General features: G+C 37.5%; 1 protein-coding gene across 2 annotated transcripts in view; it reads right to left on the bottom strand.

Annotated features, from left to right (window-relative positions):
* PDZRN4 (PDZ domain containing ring finger 4) overlaps positions 1-25,223 on the bottom strand; it is a 369,168-nt gene that overhangs the window by 14,983 nt on the left and 328,962 nt on the right. For both annotated transcript variants that reach the window (XM_077753547.1, XM_077753548.1), the window contains 2 exons: positions 9,046-9,144; positions 6,478-6,540 (listed from right to left, as the gene is read on the bottom strand). In XM_077753547.1, the coding sequence (XP_077609673.1) occupies positions 6,478-6,540; positions 9,046-9,144 (162 nt within the window). The remainder of the gene's footprint in view (positions 1-6,477; positions 6,541-9,045; positions 9,145-25,223) is intronic.

The raw sequence follows: 25,223 nt of genomic DNA, 5'->3' as shown, positions 1-25,223 counted from the left end.
TCTCGCGGTTCGTGGGTTCGAGCCCCGTGTCGGGCTCTGTGCTGACTGCCAGCTCAGAGCCTGGAACCTGTTTCAGTCTGTGACTCCCTCTCTCTCTGACCCTCCCCTGCTCACGCTGTCTCTCTTTCTCTCTACTAGAAATAAATAAAAACATTAAAAAATTAAAAAAAAAAAAATGGAAAATGTGGCTGTACTGACCAATGTTTCAGTAATTAATATTTTCACTAAAGATTTCTGCAGAAAAGCATGAAGGAGACTAGTGAGAATTTTCTCTAGTGGATCTCTGGGATTCTGGCTGATACACAAAGATAGATATAATGATCAAAGTCCAGGAATTTCAACTTTGGACCACAATAAATTANTAAATGGAAAATGTGGCTGTACTGACCAATGTTTCAGTAATTAATATTTTCACTAAAGATTTCTGCAGAAAAGCATGAAGGAGACTAGTGAGAATTTTCTCTAGTGGATCTCTGGGATTCTGGCTGATACACAAAGATAGATATAATGATCAAAGTCCAGGAATTTCAACTTTGGACCACAATAAATTATTCTTACTTCTGGACTCTTATCATACATATTGAACACAAAGAAAACAGACAATAAATAAGAGTTGGGGCAGGATCATACAACCATATGTTGTATTTTCTTACTCATCAAATGCATATCACCTTTGTTTTTCACTTGTATAAGTGGACAGGAAATTCAGCTTTTACAAGTTTCAAACACATTTCCTTTTTTTTGGCAACTCACAATAAAACTCATCAAATTAGGAAACAGAAGCTATGATTCCAAAATGGAAACTAATGACTGGAAAGGGTATTTTGTGGTTTTTCATAAATATACATCTGAAAAGCTATTTTTGTACTGAATCCAAGGCTTTTTCTCAAATGAAGAGAAATTGGCAGTGATGGATTCCACTACACCTCCCCCATCCCCAATTAAGCATAGTTTGAAAATAAGGACTTGAAAATGTTTACCTTCTTTGAGCTTTGAGAGTTTATGTCCATTTCATAGTAATTCTTAATGGTGTATCTGCAATGCATCTATTTGTCTATCAGTTACGGACCTAATTGTTCATCTTCCTTCCACTATTGGCATGGTTGCTCCTAGGGAGACTGAGGTAGATGCACTCTCCCACTTCTCTTCACCTTTTATGTGTGAAATCCAATTCTCATCACTTTTTTTTTTCACTCCAAGTATGTACATCCAAATTCTGCATCTAAGGTTCCCTTACCACTAACCTCGATACTCTTCATTCATGTTTATTTTTTTAATGTTACTATTACGGTCTCTATATTAAAGTGCAGATACTAGTGCCTTCCTCAGAGTGTTCTTATAAGGACTAAAAGAGTTAATATATGTCTAGGGTTGAAACAAGTGCCTGGTAAACAGGAAGTGTTCTAGGCTGGCACGTAGTGCGATTGATGTTACTGTTCTTGCTATTATTTATTATTATTACTACTATAATATTATTGATGTTTATATTTTAATCCTTCATAAAGGAAAGGTTATTTTCTTCTAAATAAAGCAAATACATTAAAATTCATGCACAATAAATAAGTCCATAGTAGTAAAGGTGGTTTACTACTCTACACATCTACCTCACATGTACTTTTAACTCTTAGAGAGCCATCAAGAAACAATGTGGTTGTGTTTGATTTCCAGGCCCATTACAACTGGTATTCATCTGCCTCCTCTGTGAACTCAGCATGAGCAGGGCCACAGTCTCCAGACCCCGCACTATGCGCTTGTCCTGGAAGGACAGATCCCACGTTGTAGATACACATTTACACTCAGAATCAGAGGTAGAACGAAATGAATTCACCAAAGAAATCTGGTGTTAGAATGTAATTTCTTGTTTCTTTTCAAAATTGTTTCTTTTTTTTTTTTTCGAAACTGTTTCTTTAGCCAACTGGTTGGCAGATCCTGTTGAACTCAGGACATGAGTTTGATACCCCAGCTGATATTCGGGCAAGAAATGCAGTCCTGGGTTTTAGTAAAGAATGAAAATATTTGAGGAATGGAATCAGATAGAGCTTTCAACTTTCATATGTTTTTGTTCTTGAAGGATGGTTTGTGGCTACAGGCTGCTTGTGGGAAGGCAGTTTGCTGTGCCTGAAAACACCAGGCAGGCATAAAGGTGAAGGACCCAGAATCATAGGGAGGAGATGAGATAAATGAATCAGTGTGATACCACAGATTAATGAAAGACTTTCATTTTAAGAAAAGAGAGGGAAAGGGAACCAGGAGAAAGGCAACATGTAACTTTTGTTACAATGAGGAAAAACTGTGCTAGAAAATATGTCTTGTCTCATTATCCGTGTCTGGGCATATGTAAACATTGGTGTCAAAGCAGATATTGCCTTGGCTTAGAAGAGTTTTGTGGTATTACAAAGATAAATCAGCCAAAATCTCACATTACGCCCAATCTGCAGTATGTGCATGAGTGTATTTGTATATGTGTTTGTGTGCACATGTGTGTACAGCCCTAAGAGCCTAGAAATGGTTTAATACAGCTTTTTTGCTTGAATGTGCTGGTTTTTAGGTTACCTGTATTAGTACACCAGAGGTGGGTGGGCAACTAGGAGTCTTGGCATCTAACCAAGACTTTTAGTTGCCCACCCACCTCTAACCACCTATAGAATTTATCTGAAAACCCAGGATCTAAGGCAAAAGAGAAATGATCTATTTCAAGTGAGCTTATATTTTAATGTGGAAAGAAGGTGAATAATGTACAGGGATATAGAGGTGGAAAGAACAGAAATGGGGGAAAAACAGTTATCAAAGGGGAAGAAAATAAAAATGTAGGAATAAATGTCAGAAATAAGTTTTGGTGTAGGGCAGAGAAAGAGAGAGCGAGCTCATTTGAAGTCTTGCTGTTGTTGCACTGCTTGAGCTGCAGGATTTGAATGGAGTAATTTTTAGGAACATGACACACGTTTGTGGCCAACATGAGATCAGGCCACGGTGTGGAATATTGCTATGCTCCTTACCCCCAGGAGGAAATGAGAATAGAGCACTCTGATCATGTATGTGGTCTTTAATCCTTTCTCTCTGGGGCTCAGAAAGGCTTGTCTTCACTCAACACTGCAGTTTTGTGAGAGGACTTCCCCATATTAATTCCTGAGGACACATCTGATTCCACAAGTGTGTGGCGATGGCACAGAAGACAGACCCCCTGAGGGCTTGCAGGGGAAAAGACACATGAGATTTAGAACATGCTCTTGTGAAAGTGGTCCATGGTTTTTCTTCTGTATAATCCCGACGTTGGGCCAATCCCGTGTGAGTATCTGTGTGGGTTGTGCCACTGGGCAAGGTCCCATGATACAGGACATTTAGAAAATTTTAGCTCCACAGTGAGGATCAGACCATAGAAGTATTCTACTTAGGTCATCATGAACAGGAAATTAAAACCAGAGTTGCTCTAAAGAGATTCATTTAAATAAAAGCCAGCCAGGAAACTCCAAGGATAAGAAGTAAATCCTCTCTTTCTCCCCCTCTCATCTCCCTGAGACGGGAGTCATTAATTGTTCATTACAGGGTATCCCATAATCTCCTCATCAACCATATGGGAGCTATTTGTCTATGGGTACAATTTTGTCACAGTTTTATTTAATATGATTTCACCATTACCCTTAAGACTCTTTGTTTTCTGTGTGTACAAATAGACTTGAATTCTAGGCTTTTTAATGTGACATGTATTTGTTCATTAAGTGTGACATATTTGTCACTGAGTATAAAGTAATCAGGCAGACAGCGGCATTTTGTCAATCCTGCTGTTGTTTCTTCAATGAACCCACTCCATTAAGGAACGCCCTGGTATCCTGCAAATATTGTATCTGGAAACTTTATCTGCCTCTAATATAGTCACAGATAAGGTAGTGTCAAAATACATAGTATGCATATATGAAAATACATATACTTTATTTCAATCTACCTCTACTCCTAGAACTAACAGATGGAATTTTAATAACTGCATTTGTATATCTAGTTTATGGGGCAGTGGTCAGCTGGATTAGGAAGGGAGCCAGTGAGGGTGCAGTACAAGGTGTCAAATGTGGAGAGTAGATGGTAAGAGAGAGGAGTGATGGCTGGAAAAAGCAAGAGAAAAATGACAAAAAACAGACCCAACACATCAGAAAATCTTCTAGACCTTTTGGCCATGGAGCACTTTGTTGTATTACCGTATTGTGCAATGATTGCTGGGCACAACATACCCTTGAGCATCAAAAGAAGGTTACATTCTTTTCGGGACAGCTGGGTGGCTCAGTCGGTTGGGCCTCTGACTTTCGCTCAGGTCATGATCTCACGGTTTGGTTCCTGACTTCGAGCTCTGCATTGGGCTCTCTGTCGTCAGCACAGAGCCCACTTTGGATCCTCTGTCCCCCTGTCTCTCTGCCCCTCCCCCACTTGTGCTCTTTCTCAAAATTAAACAAATGTTAAAAAAAGGTTACATTCTTTTCAAGTGAGTATATTCAACTGTAGATGTCAGTAAGGTGAACAACACATTTATAATTATTCCTAAATCAAAATGATAACAATAAAATTTGTTTGGAGGTTTTATTATCTGGATGACTCACAAAAAAGTACCCTAATTTTTTTTAGTGAGGCTATATCAGTAAAGCTTTACTGCAGATTTGATTCATCTATCCTACTGCCTTTTCCACTAAATGCCTATGCTTCATTCATTCATTTATTCATGTGTGATTGAGAAAGACATTGAAAATATGGTAGCAAACAAGACTGTGCCTTTGTTTCCTGACTTACTTTCCCTTCCCCTGATATAGCCTATGACACATTCCGTTTTGTTAAATTACAGGTCACCACTTAGGGAGCAAGAGAAATAGAAGTTACATAGTCTTGAAGTTTTTGAAAAGTTAGGAGGACTATGAATGACCATTAATTCATACTTTTGTTCTTTCCTAACTGGAGCCTTAGTAGAGTTTTCTTGATGAAAAAGGAGTTCTGCAGTATTTAGCTAGGGAAGAGAAAGGACATGAAGTGCTGTGAATCAGCGAGTTGTACCCTGAAGAAAGGGAAGAATAACAGAAGGCTGGGCAGGATAACCTTCTGGTATGTGCCCAGGGCAGTGTGGGCACACCTCTATCATGACAATGCCACACTGTATCGTAATCATCTGTGCATGCAGCTGTCTTCCCCGGGAGCCCCAGATGCCGGGATGGGATCTTGTCTATTTTTGGAGCTTTCGTTCTAGGCAGTGTTGAATCCATTCACGTCAAATGCAAAGAAACATTCTTCAGGGGTTTGCATCTAGTAAGGAGAAATGGGAACTTTAGGTCTGTCACAAAGACTAAAAGCTATGTGGAATGTTTTAACAGTTTATAGCTTTCTCAGTTCAGCTTTTAAGTTATCTTCCACTTTGTAGTTGTGATCTGTAGTGAAACTCAACCCTGAAGAGCCTCTCTTCTTAGTTTGGGTTAATCTGGACACAAAGGCTGGGGAGCTATGTGTCTTTCTGTAGGCATTCTGTATGAGAAAGGGCTGAGAGGAGGCAGAGCGGGTCAGGGTGGGTTTAGGGCAAAAACTGCCATTCAGGGTTATTCCTAATTTGGCCTGGAATTTTTTTTTTTTTAATATTTTTATTTATTTCTAGGAGAGAGAGAGAGACAGCATGATAAGGGGAGGGTCAGAGAGGGAGGGAGACACAGACTCTGAAACAGGCTCCAGGCTCTGAGCTGGCAGTCAGCACAGAGCCCGACGCGGGGCTCAAACCCACTAACCGCGAGATCATGACCTAAGCAAAAGTCGGACGCTTAACTGACTAAGCCACCCAGGCGCCCCGAGGCCTGGAATTCTTACCAGCTCCACCTCCCCCTTATGGTCTGCTCATCATCTTGCTCTTTGAACTGAAATTTAATCAGTCTCGATGTTTTCACTTTTCCATGTGGACAAGAAAGCATTGCCCTCCACCTGTCCCAAGCAACAAATAAAATTCTTCAGACTTCTAGACTTTCATATAGTAATGGAACACAGGAATCCATGTTTACCTAATTTATTCTGGAAAAGGCAGCAATAACTGGTGCTGCTGCTGCTAGTAGTAATATAAGTTAATGTTTATTACTTACCATGCCGTGTGCTAAGTATACCACATGCATAATCACATTTAACCTTTGCAACAATATGTTTTATTATTATCATCTTTTAAGATGAGGAAACAGGCTTATGATGAGAGGTTAAGTTACGTGCCCGGGTAAATGGTGGAGCTGGAAGGTGAAGAGGAGTTATTCATGTCCAGAGATTATGTCTTAATCACTAATTATTAGCTAATAACGCTGAATGAATGATACCATCCTCACTTTAAAAACATTTTTACATGATAGCGTTTTGTTTTGTGAATGTTAATATCTAGGAAAGACAAATTCTTTTCTTAGTGTTTTTTTTTTATTAAAAAAAATAAAAGTGAAACTACTGAACAAACAGTAGGAAACTAAAGGAAATGACTATGTCACATACTTGCAAAATACGATCCCCTTCTCGAATTCGGCCATCTTTGGCAGCAATGCTATTTGGATCTACCTGTAATGGCAAAAACACACATCTTCAACTGGATACGCAATATTCCCCCAGAGACTTCAAAATATTTTTAGTGACCTGGTTCAAAATTCTCTACTGATTTACATAAGGCATGCCAAATTTTTCTGTCAAAAATCACTGATTCTAAAAATAAAAATGGACTACTTTAGAATTAATAATAATAGAATTAAAAAGAACTAGAGCAAAACTTAATTTGAAGACTGTTTTTCTCTCTCCCCCTCCCTTTTTCTCTTTCCTCTCTGCTCCTTCCTTCCCTCCCTCCTCCCTCTATTCTTTCTCTCTCTCCTTTCTTCCATCTTCCCTCTGTCCTTCTCAGTGTCTTTACTGTTCTTTTCTTTCCTCCCTCCCTCCCTCCTTCCTTCCTCCATCCTTCCTTCCTTCCTTCCTTCCTACCTTCCCCTTCCCTTCCTTTTCCTTTCCTTCCCTTCCCTTTTTTCCTTTCCTTTCTCCTTTTTCTTCTTCTTCTTCTTCTTTTTTTTTTTTTTTAAACATCCATTCACTCATTTCTGTATCCAGACTGTCAGGTATGCTCCTCAGCTGACACAATCTTTAGCAGATGTTAGAACTAGAATTCTCTGGACCCAGGAAATTTGCTTTCTACTAGAGTGATCTTTAAATCCTGGTTTATATGTCTTAGAAAAGCTGACAGCTATACTGTAAGTCCATACTTATTAAAGAAATTTCTGTCTCATAAGCACATTAACTTATAGAGATTTATAATTGATGTTGCTCAAAAGATGAAAAACAAATCCTATCCATGTAGATTATTACTAGGCTCTACTTTACATTATAGGATAAAGTGTATTAACTATAAATTATTTTAGAATAAATAGATATTTGAGACTCTACTAAGAGTTTACCAACATTTTAATGGGCCAAACTTGAGTCATGACTTACAGTTCACTGGGGTAATTCCATCTATCACATTTTACAGGATGGCTCTAAGCCATTTATTTGAACTTATTGCATCAAAGCTTTTATTTCAAGCAAAGTATTTCAAGTGTAGCATGAGGTTGATCCATCCTGTCCAGATGTTAGATATTACTTTCTTCTCCACCTAATAAGTGAATTTTAAGTAATCAATTAAGAACAAAGACACTATAATTCATGTAAGAAGTAGAAGGAAAATATTCCTTCCAAGTACATATGTTCAGTTCCTGTGGCTTCATTTTTATCCCTGGAAAATTAAGTTCCAAAGTTGACATATTTAAATAGTAAATAAGAGACTTACTGGAGGGAAGTGAGGCACAATTAATCAACTATATCCTACTGAGAAGTCATTCACAATCTAAAACTACCTGTAGGCCTGTAATCAACCTAATGCTAAACTTCAACACTTGTACCTCTGTGCATATCACAAAGGACAACTCTGCAGGTATTTCCTTCTGCTTCCTCACCATATTAGAAGAATTATCATCGCTGTCCATTTAAAAGAAGTATATAAGTCAATTATTCTCTGGAGATTTTTCCATTGCAGAAGCCAGTCAGTAAAGTCTTTGGTAAAGTGATAAAGAGTAACATTTACATTTATAGAGCTGTGCAGTTTTCAAAGTGCATTAAATACATCATCCTTTCCATACTCTAAACACCTCTATAAAAGCAATGAGATAGGCATTGTTGTACCAAGTTTCTAGTTGAGGAAGCTGAAGCTCAGTAAGTTAGGTAATGACTTTAAGATAATGGCCAAGAACACTTGAAACAGCATGGGACATCAATTCATATCTAGTTTGTCTAACTTCTTTTCACACATATACATATATACATACATGGCTTCACCCATATATATGTGTGCATATACATACATATGGAGAAGTTAGACAATACACATGCTCTATATGTATATATATAATTTTAGTCATACATGTAATTAAAATAAATTACACCTTACTGCTTCTCACAATATGATTCTTTTGGGAGTCTTAAAAAGTCACCTATAATAATAAATTTTGCTTCATGGTTTTTCCAAAGTAATGAATTGAAGAGTGTTTCACATTTAAGTAACTCACTTTCTGACAGTGATTATGCAGTTGAACAAAACAAACTCATAGACACACTCTTGGATATTCAAGTTTATCAGTCCTGCCAGCAGAGTAAAATATGTGATATCTGTGATATGAGATTTAACACAATTAGTCAGTGCTCTTGTTAACAGCACTGATAAAAGGGATGGAGAGACAAATGTTTGCTCATCAAAAACTTTGCTTAAATTTCTGCATACTTAGGAGAATTTATTCAAATTTAGGCAACGGTCCCATTTTTGCACTTTTCCTGACTGGGATTCTGTGGTGAAACTGTCCACATTAAACAAGCTGATAATAATTACATTACTTGGGCAACATAATTTACTTTCCTAACTGAAAGTGACAAGTACTGGAACATGGCCAATTCTTCACATTCAAGCCTCCCAAGGATTTTCTCATTGCAAGTCATTTGACTCCATTCCTCACAGTCTCCCTCCCCCTCCTTACCCTCCTCAGCATTTCTTACCTCGCTGACATAAATGCCCGTGTCTTCTTCATCATCTGTTCGGTAACAGACTGTCAGGCCCAGCTTCTCTTGACTGCTAACACGACACAGCTCGACCTCCTGAGAGAAAAACACACACAGAATGACATTTATCTCTGAGAGAAATCCCACAGCAGAACAGAAAACTCACTGATATTCCCTGGATCATGCTGGGAGCTTTTCATAATTATTGCCCAGCATTTGAAATTAACTTACATTACCAAGATCACCCAAATTTACTCCAGTCTGTATATTCAAGCCAATGTTTCCAGTTTTCATTGTACAATTGGAGAGAGAAGTGCGATTCTTTTGTATAAAATCATAAACTGAAAACCCCTTAAAATTATACAATAAAGTATAAAATATGCACAAATCAATAAGATGGAATCAATAAAATATCAGAGACTGTCAAAGTAGGTAGAGAAATGTTCATAAAAATATTGGGAGTTATTTTGATTTTATTTATATTTTATTAAAACCAAGTTTAAATAAAACTATCAATTTTTTTGAGCTCTGTACAGTACAATCATAAGCAAGTATTTTGTGTAGCTCCGGCCAAGGCTTTCTCTTATTTTGTGGAAGCTCTCACCCTTGGAATGAAATGGGTTCATCCAGGCTGAAGGGAGAGACACCAGCAGTCATATGGGCAGAGGCAATGATTCAAAATGCAGCCGTAAATGAACATGGGAACACATTTACTGAAACACATGGCTAAGGGGCTTGAAATGTCAGTCCTTAGGTAATGTGTATTGAATCTATTTCCTGATTTATGTTCAGTAAAATAATAATAAATTTCAGTGCACTTCATTTTTCTATGATGAAATAGACTTGTACTACTCTCAGAAACAGGTGACTTTAGGATAATCTCTTAATTCCAAGCACTAAAAGACAAATTGATGTTCTCATCATGGAGAACTTGTTCCTATTGGATGAAGAATATCAAACTCTTTAGTAAATGATCAGATGAGATACAACGAAGTAAATTTACAATGGAAGAGGAGTGTGGATTAAGTTTCTGGAACTTGTGGGAGTTGCAAATTTGTCTGTCATGCTCAGAGTTCTTTCTCTCGGTCCTAGAACAGGGATAGACACACGGCAGGCACTCAGTAAGTCCTGGCTGAAGGGTGCCGGGTTTTATATCATATCCTTTCTGCTGTTTGTAACTTTCTGTAAAAATAAAATAATTAAGTAGTTTAATTATGGAAATGGGACATGGATTGTGTGTATGTGTATATGTGTGTGTGTGTGTGTACACGCATGTGTATATGTGAATGAAAAGAAGGTTATGAAGTTTGATTATAGTAAGAATCTATTTAACTGTGTTTTATCTGAAACAGTTGCCAGGACTAAATAAAGGAAAAGTCACTTAACTTCACACAAGAGGATATTTTCCAATATGCTCTGCTACATTTGAAGAAGGCTCCTCCCTTTCAATTTGGTATCTCAGTGAAGGCTTTGTCATTGGAAAATAACCATTGGATTTTAATGACATGCTATAAACCATAGGTAAATCCTTAGCAAGGGGAGACCATCATGAGCTCTAGTGACCAATAATTTCATAGCTGATAGCAAACAAAACCAGATTTAGATCCTCTGTCTGGAGATATGTACTGCAAATTGGTAAATTCCATGAAACCGTGAAGAATGAGTTTCTAACTGGTGAAAAAGGGCATGTTGCATGCTAAACAGTAAAGAAAAAAGGTGGGAAATCCTTTCACCTTGGGGAAGAGTAGGAACCAGTGGGATGATTTGACACCGGAAGTAAATCATTATACACCAAGCAAGGGTATTTTCAAAACTGGCCATAATTAATGCTTCCAGAGGGAAAAAACACTTGAGTGAAACTGTAACATTAGGAAGAAATTACAGCAACAAAAGAGCTTCAATTACAGCAGTGCAGTATACAGTTAAGGAGTAAAGAAGCTTATGATTCCTAAGAGACCTACAAGGAAGCCTAAACACTCCATAAAGAACTGAGATTGGGACCTTTAAATTACAGCAAATGAGGAGCTGTAGTCAAAGCTGAAGTGCATTGACTTTCAGTGTCCTTCCACTAGCAGGGGAGAAACTCCCTGTACTGTGGGAAGACACTTCTAGAAGGAGCTTTGGTTTTGTGAGTGTTTTCCCTACATTCTCAATGCTATGCCATGGTGTTGGTGTTTGTTTAGAAGATGAATGATGAAATGCTCTGCAATAAAAACAAACCGATGTATTAAGATAAGAAGGGCAGAATCCACCCATACGACTTCAGCACCACACATCAGAGCACCTACTCAAGAATCACAAGGAAAAGAAGACTAAGATCTTGGGCCAACATAAGTTTTCAATATCGACATCATACTGGACCTAAGCAAAACTGTAGAATAGGTCTCAAAGTTACCTGTAACATCTTCCATTTTAATATCCCATTTTAAAGACACTCCATACCCTCCTATTTCTTTCTAACTGCCCGAAGTTTCTAGAGACCTGCCTATCCAGGCAGCCACTGGAATTTCAGGTTTGACATCTTACCTATCCCCTAGCAAAATTGAGCATATAATGTTATCTTCTATTCTCTCACAAGTAGCTCTGAGGATATAAAGAAAATTGATAAATTATTTCTTAAAGAGATTATCGTTAATAATTATTTTTTATTAGATTTTTAATTTTGATTCCAGTATGGTCAACATATGGTGTTATATCAGTTTCAGGTGTACAATTTAGTGATCCAACAAGTCTATACATTACTCTGTGGTCATTGTAATAAGAACAACCTTAATCCCCATCATCTATTTCACCCATTCCCCCACCCACCTCCCCTAAGGCAACCATGTATTTGTTCTCTATAGTTAAGAGTCTGATTCTTGTATTAATAATTATTTTAAATGTTGCCCACTTCAGGTTTGGTTCATACTAATAAAGACTGGAAATACAAAGCCTTAATTCAAAGGACTGAACTTGCGGTGGGAGGATTCCAGGCTCTAAAGGAGGCTCAAGTGAGATTTCCTGCATCCCACAAACCATCCAACACCAGTGCCAAATGCGGACTTGCCATTAGTTCTCTGGTTGAGAATGTTTCAGACATTGCATATTTCATTTTAGCACAACAGAAGCATACATTTTAGAATCAAAGTTCCTTTAATTCTATGATGAGATAACTTCTAAGCAGCTACCTGTAGAGCATTTTGTTTGTATGAGGCAAAGGTGGCTTTGTAAAGCCTGATTACCTGAAAGAAATTCTCTAGTACAGGTTTAATTTAGTATTCCTTTCACAAAGCACACAAGCCTCTGACTTCTGAAGAAACAACCTCCTGGTAATAGAGAATGTTTTCCCTAACAACTTTCATACCTTTCCCTCTGTCACTAGGAAGCTGTTTGATGAAAAACATAAAAGTGAAATGCTACCTCTGTATATTTTCTCCACAGAGACAATTCACAGGTGTATACGAATCAAAGCCAGGCATGCACGATGGCGCTGCTAACCATCCTGAAGTCATTTGTGACTGGAGTAGAAGAATCACTTCATATACCTGGTAAAACTACATTCATTTGGCTTAAATGTGCTTTAAGATGCTATGTTCTAGGAATATGTATCAGGTCCCTTTCTTTTTATCTTTTTGTTTTTCTTTATTTTTGAGACAGAGAGAGACAGAGCATGAGCAGGGGAGGGTCAGAGAGAGAGGGAGATACAGAATGTGAAGCAGGCTCCAGGCTCTGAGCTAGCTATCAGCACAGAGCCCGACGTGGGGCTCGAACCCACAAACTGCAAGATCATTACTTGAGCTGAAGCTGGACACTCAACCAACTGAGCCACCCAGGCGCCCCTCAAGTCCCTTTAAAAAATAAAATCACAGGGTCTAATCCTGTGAGAAACTGATTGTATGGAGACTGAGGGTGGAGTAGAAGGTTAAAGTTAGTAAAGCTTGCTGTGAAATGTCCTTCCAATCATAGAATGAATGGGATTTATACATAAATAGGTTGCCCTACACTACTGTAAAATTTTTGCATATTTTATTATTGGGTCTAAAGAAAAGCCAGGAACTTAAAAAGAAAAAAAAAACCCATACTTTTGCTTTCTAGATACAACTATGTTGTTGGAGGAAGAATGGGGCTTCCAAGTACCTATGATGGCTTTTTAGGCAAATTGTTTCCAAACCCAAAAGAGTTCTGAGGCCCATGCCGTGAAGAGAAAACTTCAGAGGCAGTCAGTACGATGTAAGTCTGAAGATGAACCAGGGTCAGTCAGGATGGTCATTTATGTCAACTGATAATCACAAGAAACAGGGGATACAGGGGTCTATTGTGCTCATATCTTCCTTTTTATTTTATTTTACTTTATGTTCCTGGTTTATATTTATCAGACAAGAGATGCCCTACTATACAAGCTTAGTATTAATCATATATCCTTGTCTTACATTTTGTAGTGTTGATTAGTAACTAGTGGAATACCATGCTGAGTTGTTCCAATGAAACATTTATTTAAAAAAAGAAATAATGGGAATTATAAAAACTTTAATTCCCACATCTAAGGGAAGCTAGATAGTCTTCTGTGAAAATACGGCTTCAATATCATTATCTCAGTAGTGGAAACCAGGTATAATACTTAGCAAGAAATAAATAATAAAATCCCAGAATCCCCACATCACTATGGCAACAACAGGCTCACACACCCATCTCCAAACACCTAAAATAAGCTGCTGCAACTGGTAAATAAATCATGTTTCTATAGAAACAGTAGGGTAAAAGCGAGGTCATATGGTCACATCTTTCCACTAACATCCTTAACCTCAGGTCTTTAGTCAACTACTTTTTCTTTAAAAAAAAGTTTTTAATGTTTTATTTATTTCTGAGAGAGACAGAGAGAGAGAGGAGAGAGAGAGAAAGATAGACAGACACAGCATGAGCAGGGAAGGGTCAGAGAGAGAGACAGAGACACAGAATTGGAAGCAGGCTCCAGGCTCTGTGCTAGCTGTCAGCACAGAGCTCGAGGGGAGGCTCGAACCCACAAACTGTGAGATCGTGACCTGAGCCAAAGTAGGGCGCCTAACCGACTGAGCCACCCAGGTGCCCTCAACTACTTTTTCTTTCTCAATTATATTGTTGTGAAATGTGGCAGCTTTTAATACTCTAGTTTTCTCCTCTTAGGAACTTTCTGGATTCTTTGGGAAATAAAAGAAATCACATTCTTCTAGGCCCAGGTTATCTGCTTCTCATTGTGTGTTTTGGATCACCTTAGGAAGTCATAATTTTCCCATTTTAAATGAACTTTATAGCTTAACAAAAAATTAATTTTGTTTATATTGTTAATCAAGTGAGGGTAGATTCATGATCCCAGTAATCAGTAGTCAATATCATAAATTCTGGACCAGGAATAGAAATAGGAAACTTAAACTGAAGGTATGTGAGAAGTGATATCCCAATTATGTATTGTTACCTCTGCTGTGTCAACTAGAAAATCATTCTAACTGTATGAACAACTGTTTTCTTTTTTTAAAAAAAGTTTATTTATTTATTCATTCTTTTATAGTTTATTGTCAAGTTAGTTTGCATATAACACCCAGTGCCCATCTCAACAAGTGCCCTCCTCCATGCCCATCACCCTCCTTCCCATTTCCCCTTCCCCATCAGTCCTCAGTTTGTCCTCAGTATTCTAGAACTGTTTTTAAATACCCTCTCACCCAGTCCTGCTCCATCTAAAGCAAAGAATGATGGCACATGAGGAAACTAGGGAAAATCTCTGTTTATGTCAGTAATTTTTTTGTTGTATCTTTTGAGAAAACTGCAGTTGCTTTTAGGTGTTAGGATCATGTGGCTTACCTTTATAAAAATCCTGAAGTCCAGGATTATTCACAGCTGACTCTTGAGTTTTAGACAAAATGGAAATGATCATTTATTAGCTTACTAATGGCATTGCTAAATACCTACAGGAATTTGTGGCTGGGTTTTCTGATTTATATGTTAGTTTTTGGGAGAGGAGGTCTTCATCAAAATTGTTCAACATGCCATAAACAATGTGTAGAAAAAACTCTTCATAAAAAGTCATTGCCATAATTGCTTTTCTTTTAAAATATCTATTTTCAGCACTCCACTATCTGATTAGCACATATGCTCTTGAATTGCCACTTCAGCATGTTTACTCTTTCACTAGACCTTGAATCTACTGACTCTTCCACTTTTCACATTCAATAATTCCTTCATGCCCTCCTATTGTTACTTGCACACCTTGGAACCACACTTACCCATGACAATCTTTCCTAAAAATCTACAACTCCGTTGTCATTCTCTGCTTTCACCATATCATCCAGCAAAAAGTCAATCATGGGTAAACTCAGATATTACTTCCCCATGTTCCTACCTGAGCAGCTGCATGGTCCTGGAGGAAACCGCACAACTATTCTGACCACACTGACTCTTTCACTGTAAATTCATTACCACAAATCTCAAATGGACCATCAGTGCTGCCCGACAATCACATCATACCTCCCTTGTCAAGTTACTCCTCTTTTCTCAAATTTCCAACAGGACCTACTCACTTTCAGTTGATGACCTCTTTGATTCACAGCCCATTGGACCCTAGATTATTATTACCTCAACCTTCCACTCTCCTAGACTGGTATTTTATACCCCTTTTCTTTGCAAATCTGTTACAGTGTCTTCTGTCTATTCACTTTTAGTCAATATCCTGTCCCATGCTTCATGGAGAAAAAAGAAACTATGAAATAGAAACTGCTGTTTCTTCCTTCCACTCAGTGCATCAACCTAAATTCACCCCTATCTGTGCTGTGGGCTGTCCCTTTATTATAATGAAAACAACTCTGTCAAAGACCAATGTCTCTACCTATGCTCTATAAACCACTCCTTTAAAAAATTTGTTTCACGAGTATTTCTCTTTCAGTTATTCCCTTTCTCTTGTATTGACAGTTTCTCTTTCCTCATTAGATCATTATCATTGACATGCACACACTTTACAAAGCATTACTATCATTCACATGGGATGAGGCAAGAGGAAATCCAATATATCTGGGATGCTGGTCAGCTCTAGTTTGGGGCCTGCTGGAAGAATCTAATAAAAATGTGTCGGAAGAGATAATAGAATTGACTCTGGTGTTCACCAAGACCAAATTTCCAAGCAGAGAACACTGACTACAGAAAGACTACAGAAATAGGAAGCAGCCAGCATGCCAAGTTACAAGAGCTTTAGGTAGTTAATGTGTGTGAATCTAAGGGTTTAAGACTGGGGTGGGTGAGGGGCCATGGTGAAAAATAAAACGGGAGACGTCGACAAGGGCTATATCATGGAAGGATGGCCACACCATACTAAATAATTTGGATTTTTCACAAAGTAAAGAGGAGTCACTGTAAAAGAAGTAACACAGTCTGATTTGCAGTGTGGAAAAATGGCTTCAGCAGAAGCATAACAGGTGAGTTTCAGGGTTTAAGAGACAGGAAGCCTAGTGGGGATGTTACCAGTTTATGCAAGAGAGGATAAGGGCTTTGAGGAGAGCAGTGTCTTATCAGTTTTTAACACAATTACTATTATTTTCATTTTATTGATGAAAAAAATGAGGCAAAGAGAGAAGCAGGTAACTTGCTCAAAGTCACACAGGAAGTCAGAGGCAGAGCTGGGATTCAAGTTTAGCTCAAAAGCCAAGCCTGAATTCTCAACAGCTCCCTCCTCTAGTTCCATATAAAGTTCTTTCTCATTTTCGGGTTCTCAGCTTAAATGATACTTTCTGGATGGTTTCCCTCCCCATTTCTCTTTCTTAAGTAAAGCCCCTAAAATTCTCTATCAGAATTTTACTGATGCTTCCTAACTTCTTTAAAAGTATTATCACTTATATTTTCCCTTTTTATTAGCAAATTTGTATTTAACTGAGTTGCTTACTTTTTTAAATTGCCTGTTTCTTTTTCTGTTCTATAAGTAGTTCTTTGCGATGTTTATTGTTATATCCTACAATCCTTAGATATGAAACAAAGAATTTCAGCTCTTGATGATGGTGTCAGGCTGTCTTGTTTACATTCTCAGTACCAGCATAGTCTGGAAACGAGAGTGAAGTCCCGTATGCATTTGTTGGATGAGTTAACTGCTGTAGGAGGTTGAGACGTAGGCTGAAATAGCTTTTTCTATATTTGTACCTCAGTATAATAGTGTTAGATTCAATAGGATACATTCAGAAAGCTGTAATAACAATAGATGTGACTTCATCTCTTACAATCTCTGCCAACAAGAAAACTAACCTTGAAAGTTAACTGAAAATAAATGAAAATAATCTGTGAATTACTCAACCTAAGATTTCCTCTAGCAGATCAGCTTTTACTTATTCACTTCATTCACTTGACATCTTCTTAGCACCTGCTATGTGGCCAAGAACTATATGCAGCATTAGAAACTTTTATGTATCGACCATTGGATTTATGCATCAACATTATTCATGAGTGTTTACAAATTATATTTCATTTATTTTTATAAAAATATGACAGGCTGATCCACTGTATATATGTATACAGGTAAATATGATGCATTGTATCTGGCAGTCCTTTTTTCTCTCTTTGGAAACATGAGCCTAAATTTCTTGTGCAGAATTACATCTTTCTCATTCTATATGTTTTTGGGACTGATTCCAGCTGCAGGGGCAGGCATGTGACCTAGATATTAGCAGATTAGTGTATTTTATTTCCTTAGCTTTAGCAATTGTTTTAAGGATGGGTATTTGATCCACTTCTAGCCTATCAAAATCAGGCCCAAGACTTGTTGAAACTATTGGGAAAAGAACACTGGTCTTTCCTGTTGTACTTAAACTTGCAAGAATGTATATCAAGAGCATCTCAAAGCTTTACCTTACACAATATACAGAGCCAGAGGATGGATTCAATAAAGAAAAGATAAAAGGCAAAAGATGGAGAAAGATTAAAATTTAGTGGCATCAGTTGAGCCTTCAAATCAAGTTATGCCTGAAAGAGCAAACTCTTTGAATTTTCACTTTGGTATGCCACTGTATCTCCTTTCTTTCTTTAAGCATTTGTTTTGTGTCTTCTGTCTCTTGGATGAGAGCTCCAATTAATTTTAGTAGATATTATAATTTCATTTTATAGATAAGGGCCAGCATTAAGTAATTTACCTAAGGTCACTTAGTAACTATTTTTCTAAATCAGAAACTGAACACAGGTTTTCGTTTTGTTTTGTTCTACTTGAAAACTTTTTTTTTTTTAATTAATACACTTTTCTAGTCCAATGGCCAGTTAAGAGCTCATTGTCTAGACTGAGGCACAGCATAGAAGAACTCATGATGGTGCAGTGTGGTATGTGGTAAGCAGAAGGGCTGTACCTTTAAATAGGATGTCAGGGTAAGCTTCATCAAGGAGAAGGTATTGCGACAGAATCAGGAAGGAGATGAGGAATTTAGCCATGTGGTCATGTGGAGGAAGCAACCCAGGCAGTAGGTACATTCAAAGGAAATGCCAAGAGCATGCCTGACAGGTTGGAGGAAGAAGCCAGATGGCAACCTCTCTAGAGTGGGCAGTTGAGGGTGGGTAGGAGGTCAGATCACAGAGGTGAAGGGGCTCCAAAAGATACAGGTCCAGGAAGGCCTTATAAGGACTTTGGTTTTACTCCACGTGATGTGGAAAGCCTTTGGAAGTGTTTGTACAGAGGAGTGACTGATCTGGCTTCACTAATATGTCTTGGCATTCATCAGATGTGGGGTAACTACTTTTTTCTTAAATTGCATATCTTATCTGAAACCATACTTCCTTTATTTTTTAACTCTGAAAGTTATAACAAGAATGGCAAACATTTGCTGTGTTGGATAAGTTGCCAATCACTGTATATTGATTACCCCATGTTGGCCTGTTACAAGTTTAAGCAGTAGCTATTACTATCTCCACTTTATAAGTAAGGAAACAGACTAGTGAGATTAAGTGACTTATTCGAGGACCTTAAACCACACAAGTGGCAGAGCCAATATTCATGCCCAGGCAGTTTGTCTCCAGACTCAGGGCCCTTAACCACAGTGGGAAAACACACATCCTCTCCCTCCACCCCCTGCCATAAACGAGATGAGCCAAGAATCAAGAGGTGAGCCAAGAGAGGAAAGGTTCTAGAGAGAAGGTACCCTTTCTATGGAGGATGAATTCAGGGTGGCTACAGCAAAAGGTACTCAGGTGATTACCGAGACAATGCTAGAGAGGTAGTGAGGTAGGACAAGTTCTGCAATGTCTCGTAATGGAAGTCCTGGCCAGACACAGGGGAGGGAGGTCAGTATGAAAGTGTATGAGCCTTCTCTCATACATAAACCATGAACAGAAATTAGGACAACTGAGAGAAAGCAAGGACATGTTTTCCTGATATTCAACTAAAACAGAAGCATAAATTCGCCCTATTTTATTTTTAATATTGATTAATTTTTTTTATTTTTTTAATTTATTTCTAGGAGACAGAGAGAGAGACAGCGTGAGCAGGGGAGGGTCAGAGAGAGAGGGAGACACAGACTCTGAAATAGGCTCCAGGCTCTGAGCTGGCAGTCAGCACAGAGCCCGACGCGGGGCTTGAGCCCACGAACCACGAGATCATGACCCAAGCGAAAGTCAGACACTTAACTGACTAAGCCACCCAGGAGCCCCAATATTGATTAATTTTTAAGGAAAGTAATATAAGCATAATTTATTTTGTAGTTATTTGGGAGGGATTGTAGACATAGTTTAACTTGCCCTCCACCTCGTATCGACATAAATGACTTTCTCACGCTCACTGGGTAATTCAGTGGCAGAGGTGGGGGGCGGAAACCAGGCCTCTCGACTTTCATATAATTGCTTTTTTCTACTCGTATCTCTCCGGTTCTTCTATTATTCTTTAAGTCATTCTCTCCTGATATTGAGGGTAGGGGACATGTAGGGAGAAGAGTGTGTTGTGAGTGCAAAACCATCCCGGGGGATGAGAGAAGCTGATGGAAGCCTGTGACACAGGTGGAATGTGTAGAGGCAGGAACCAGGTTGAGCAGCTGATGTGAGCTGCACCATACACTGAACCAGGGTGATGAATAGAGGACTCTAGAAGGGAAGGGCTTGAGTTGAATTTTTTTTTTTTAGTATTCTCTCAACCCTGCACATGTACAGTAAATTTAGAAAGATGGAACAGTGCACTAACTTGCATACAAAAGTGCTGTGCATTCTCTGAGAGGTTCAAACACCTGTTATCATTGAGATAATACTACGTTTATCATCCAGCTGTCCCTATTGTGTCACTGCTCCTGGTATTTGTAAGCTATCTTTTCTTTGAATTACTGAAAAACCACCTTTTCAAAAGAAAGCATTAACAACATTTCTTTGATGTTGTTAGCAATGCGCTTACTGCAATGTAAATAGTTGAAAAGGACAGGGTAAACCTTTGTGCCTTGGTAGGTCCGTGATTCAATGACCGTGCTTTCTGTCATGCTTTTGAGCTGGCGGTGTTTTCAGTAAAGGAGATCAGCCAAAGTGATACCACCCATTGTTTAGGATGCTGTTTTAAAGTAAAAAAAAAAAAAGTGTTTTGAAGGAGCAGACATTTACTTGAGAAAGGCAAAATATGTTTTACATAAATAGAAGGGATAATCTATAGCTAAGTGAGGTGGTGGAGTAAGCACTGGAAAGGAATACAGGCTAAATCTAAACATTCACAAAATGATCTTCAGGAACATCTTCCAGGGAAATGAGTAAACTAGGTAGGGCTGAAATAGGTTATAAATATGAACTTTAGCTGACATGTTATGGTGGTTATCACTGCTTTATCTTAATGGGAAACAATGTCATCAGCAGGCAGCATTTTGGAACACTGGAAGCCCTGTGAAGCATTTGGCACAGACAGTGAGACATTGCCTGCCCCTCAGGGGACAACATATATGAGTACGTTCAAACTGGTGAACAAGGCAGAACGTAGAGGTACAGAGTGGTAATCTAAGATAAACCCAAGAATGAGTATATTTTGGTTTGGTAAGACTGAAAGACAGCTCCCAAGGACACAGAGTTTAGCAGAGATGGTAGATTTACTGTAAAGCTGGGCTAAAGATCAATGTAAGGAAAGCGTCTGGGACATGTTAACAAAAACTACTTTCTGAACTTGCATGGAGATATTAATCTAAATGTATCAGCTAACATTCCATTTATGTTTTCATGTTGGGTCAATATGTTGATATGCAATGACATTTTTTGGTGAAAAATAATGCAAACCACTGTTTTCTTCAGAGATGGGGCAGATTAATTGTAAAAAAAAAATGCACAGAAACTACAAAGATTTTACGTTATTAAACGTATTATGGAGTAAATTTGTTCCTGTAAGTGGATGAACGTAAGTTGTCTTTTCATATTACTATATCGTTATACCCAATGTTTAGGACATCAGTTGAAATACGATCGAAGAATGAATTAAATTTTTGTCTTATTATGAAAATCCAAAATATTGTCTACCTTACTATATCCACACAAAAATATGTACTTTATTCTAGCATTTGATGATCAGTAAGAAATTTGACCCACAAGATTAATTATTAAAAGATGCTTGAAGTTCCACATCTCCAGATTAGTACCGTGTGTATACTAATAATAGTTTTGTTTTGTTTTGTTTTTGGTAAATATATACTAATTGCAGGTGACAGCTGGTCCCGAATTCATGCATTATTTCATACTTCATAGGTCCTACATTTAGCTACTGGTCATAATCCCAAAGTGTCCAAAGAACTCATTTGATAGCACCAATTCTAGATTTTTCCTCTTCCCTTCCTTCTTTTTGGAGCCAGCCCTCCTCGTTATTTTTTAATGCCAGTCTATCATGATACATGAAATGCACTGTCTTTATTGTACTGGCAATAAAATCCTAATAACATGCATTAAAACCAATTAGTAGACCTGAATATCTCCTGATCTGATGAATGAGAAAAGGAGGGTCTACATTTATCTTTTTCAGATATTATACATTGAATTCCAGACTGGGAGACGCCCGTGCTTATGTTGACACAACAGAAATTTGTCAATCCTCCTCAGAACTTCTTTTTATTTGAAAAGCATTCAGGAACTTTTCCAGTACGTGTTATTACGGAAACATAAAAGGAAGATTAGCAAAGCAGCAGAAGAAGGGGAAATAAATAAACCTGTTGACAAGATGAACTTTATTTCCATCAGCTGGTTACTGAAGCAGGAAATGCAGGCTTTTCTAATGAGGCACTGGGCTATTATTGCAAGTCTTTTCTAAGCTATTTTATAGTAAGGGCTAGGGAGCTTTGCCTGTGGTCATCATAACAGGAAAAGGTACAAGACTTTTTAAACCTCTCAAGATCCCACAAATGTCACCATGATTGTTCTCCAGTTTTTTGTGTGTTCTTGTTCTTGTTTAGTAAAGTAGCATTTTTATATAATTGAATGTGTCCTCGTATCTCCACTGATATTGCTCATCGAACCAAGGAACTTAAACCTTAAAAATAGACCTATTCCAAAATACAACAACAGGTCATAGAATGTTGAAGCTTTTGCTTTACTTGACATTTTACCTTTTCCCCCAAAAATTCAAGATATTTGATAATTTTTTTAAGTCAAGAAGCAAGGTATGAATTTTTAACTCATTCTTAGAAGGGAGAAAATTCATTTTGGGGAGAGAAGTATGCACATTCTTAAATATAGGAGGAGTTCCCACAAAACACATATAACATTATTTAATGGCATAATTTCATACACACATATTTTCTAAATTTACTCACAACTCCTCTGTCTCCATTGGACTCATAATTAAACAGTGGATTGTGATAACACTATTATTATGGTAAGTATCTTACCATCTCCTTTTAAAAATGGCAAATGCATGCTGTTTTAGACTTTCGTGAGCTGGTAAATTTTCATAAAGATGTATACATTCTCACACATACATATTGGTTTTTATTCCTGATGGTTTAATTTCCCCGGTGATGGATGCATAGGTATATAATTGTATGTTTGCATCATCATGATGCCAATTTATGTCATTTTAAAAGAAACTGAATAGTATTTTATGACACTGGATAGAAGAAATACTCAGGTTAATTTTAAATGTTTTATTTATATTTACCATATTTATTAAAATTATTTCATGGTTCTTTGCCCAACTGCTTTATGAACTGGTTTTTCCTTGGGCCTTTGAAGATAAGCATGTTTCTCTATTTGTTGTTAATGTGATTAGTGTGATCATTTTGGCCACTTGAAAATTAACTTCAATCATGGCATTATGTATTTTGTATGTGGTTTGGTAGCCACATACAAAAACATCATCAAAATTAACCTGAAGTATATCAGCATCCGTTCACTATTGTATAATTCATAATAGCAAAATATCATAAATGTCCTCAGTGTCCACAATATGGGAATTCTTAAATAAGAGAATATCTAAACAATGGAATTACTGACTCCAAAGAACTTTTGTAACATGGAAAATGGTCATGATAAATACTGGCAGAAACAAAGTTGAACTTTCTGGGTGGAGAAACCCAGGATCAAAGGGCCCAGAGATAAAGTGAGAATAAAAATAAGCTTGCAGCCAAATTTCATAAAACACACAAGAAACTGCACTAAGAGTGAAATTTCACAGGAGAAAAAAATTCAACAAGTATCAGGTTTGCAAAGATACTACAAATACATATAAGGAGATTTAATGAAAAAATAGAAAAAATTCCAAATATGAGACAAGGGTGGGCATAAAGCTAACTAATATAAAAAATAAGTTATAGAAATCCCTTTTTTAATTTTTAACAAAATTAAAAAATTTTTTTAATTTATTTTTTGAGGGTCAGAGAGAGACAAGACGAGCAGGGGAGGGGCAGAGGGAGAGAGGGAGACACAGAATCTGAAACAGGCTCTAGGCTGTAAGCTGTCAGCACAGAGCCCGATGTAGGGCTCGAGCCCACTAACTGCGAGATCATGACCTGAGCCGAGGTTGGATGCTTAACCAACTAAGCCACCCAGGTGCTCCATAGAAATCTCTCTGAGGAGAGAATTACTCAATTAGAAATTAGTGAGCTAGCAGATAGACTTGACAAAATTATCTACAATGCACACAGAGGCAAAGAAATGAAAAATAGGAAATAGAAGTTAAGAAATAGAGATTAAGGCTGAGAATATTCCAGAACTGATGAAAACAACTAATCCTCTAATCCAGGAACCAGTATCTTTATTGTGAATCGTACCTGTATCGTGTACGAGTAAATATATGATGGGATTGTATTACTGTTGTGCTGAGGCAAACATCTGCTAATCTAGAGTTCTATATCCAGGGGAAACATCTTTTTTAGAACAAACTTAAAGATATTTTTATATAAACAAAACCCCCAAATATTTTGCCAATAGCACACTCTTCCTACAGGAAGAATATTTCAAGTTCAGAAGGCAAATTCCGGAGTAACATGTGAGATGAAAAAATAAATGAAAAGATAACCTAAACAAATATGGAGTGCATATAACAAGTTATATTGTGTGTAATGGATTACAGGGTTAAAATAAGGCCAGAAAACGTTAAAATGTTTATAAAGTTAACACATAAATCAGGAGGCATGTGGTTAGAGTTTAAGTGTCCTTGATTCCCTGTATTCTTGTTTAAGGGGAGGGTTAAAATATTACTTAATTATAAAAATTGGTAAATTAAGATGTCTAAGGTAAGAACTAAAAGAATAGAAATATATATTCTCATCTGGTGTAAGGGAAAATACGGAATGAGAAAAACAGATCATCAATTCACATAAAAGTTTAACAAGGAGAGATAAAGAAACAGGAGAGAGAAAACAAATGAAGAAAAGTACAGTGTAAGATAATGAAATCAAGTCCAAATTTATAAATAACTACAACAAATATAAACAGACCAAATGATGTAGTTATAAGACATAAAATGACAAAACAGAAATGCAAACAAACCACCACCAGCGCTAAGGCAACAACAACGCAGCTACACAAAACTTGTAGAAGAACACTTGTAGCAAGAGGTGCTAAGAAACACATGGGGAAACATAAGAGTTCAGAAAAGCTCAAAGTAAAAGTGGCCAAGGTATGTCGTGAAATACCGAGAAAGCTGGGTAGCTATGTTAGCAATATAATAAAATATACTATAGAACAAAGGTCATCAAAGAAATAGTCACTGCATATTTTTTAAAGAAAAGTTAAATTGATCAGGAAGAAATAAACATTCTGTACTCAGA

The sequence above is a fragment of the Crocuta crocuta genome, unplaced genomic scaffold, assembly GCF_008692635.1.
Source record: "Crocuta crocuta isolate KB4526 unplaced genomic scaffold, BGI_CrCroc_1.0 scaffold30, whole genome shotgun sequence".
Taxonomy (NCBI): Eukaryota; Metazoa; Chordata; class Mammalia; order Carnivora; family Hyaenidae; genus Crocuta; species Crocuta crocuta.
This window is presented reverse-complemented; position numbering and strand designations above follow the sequence as displayed.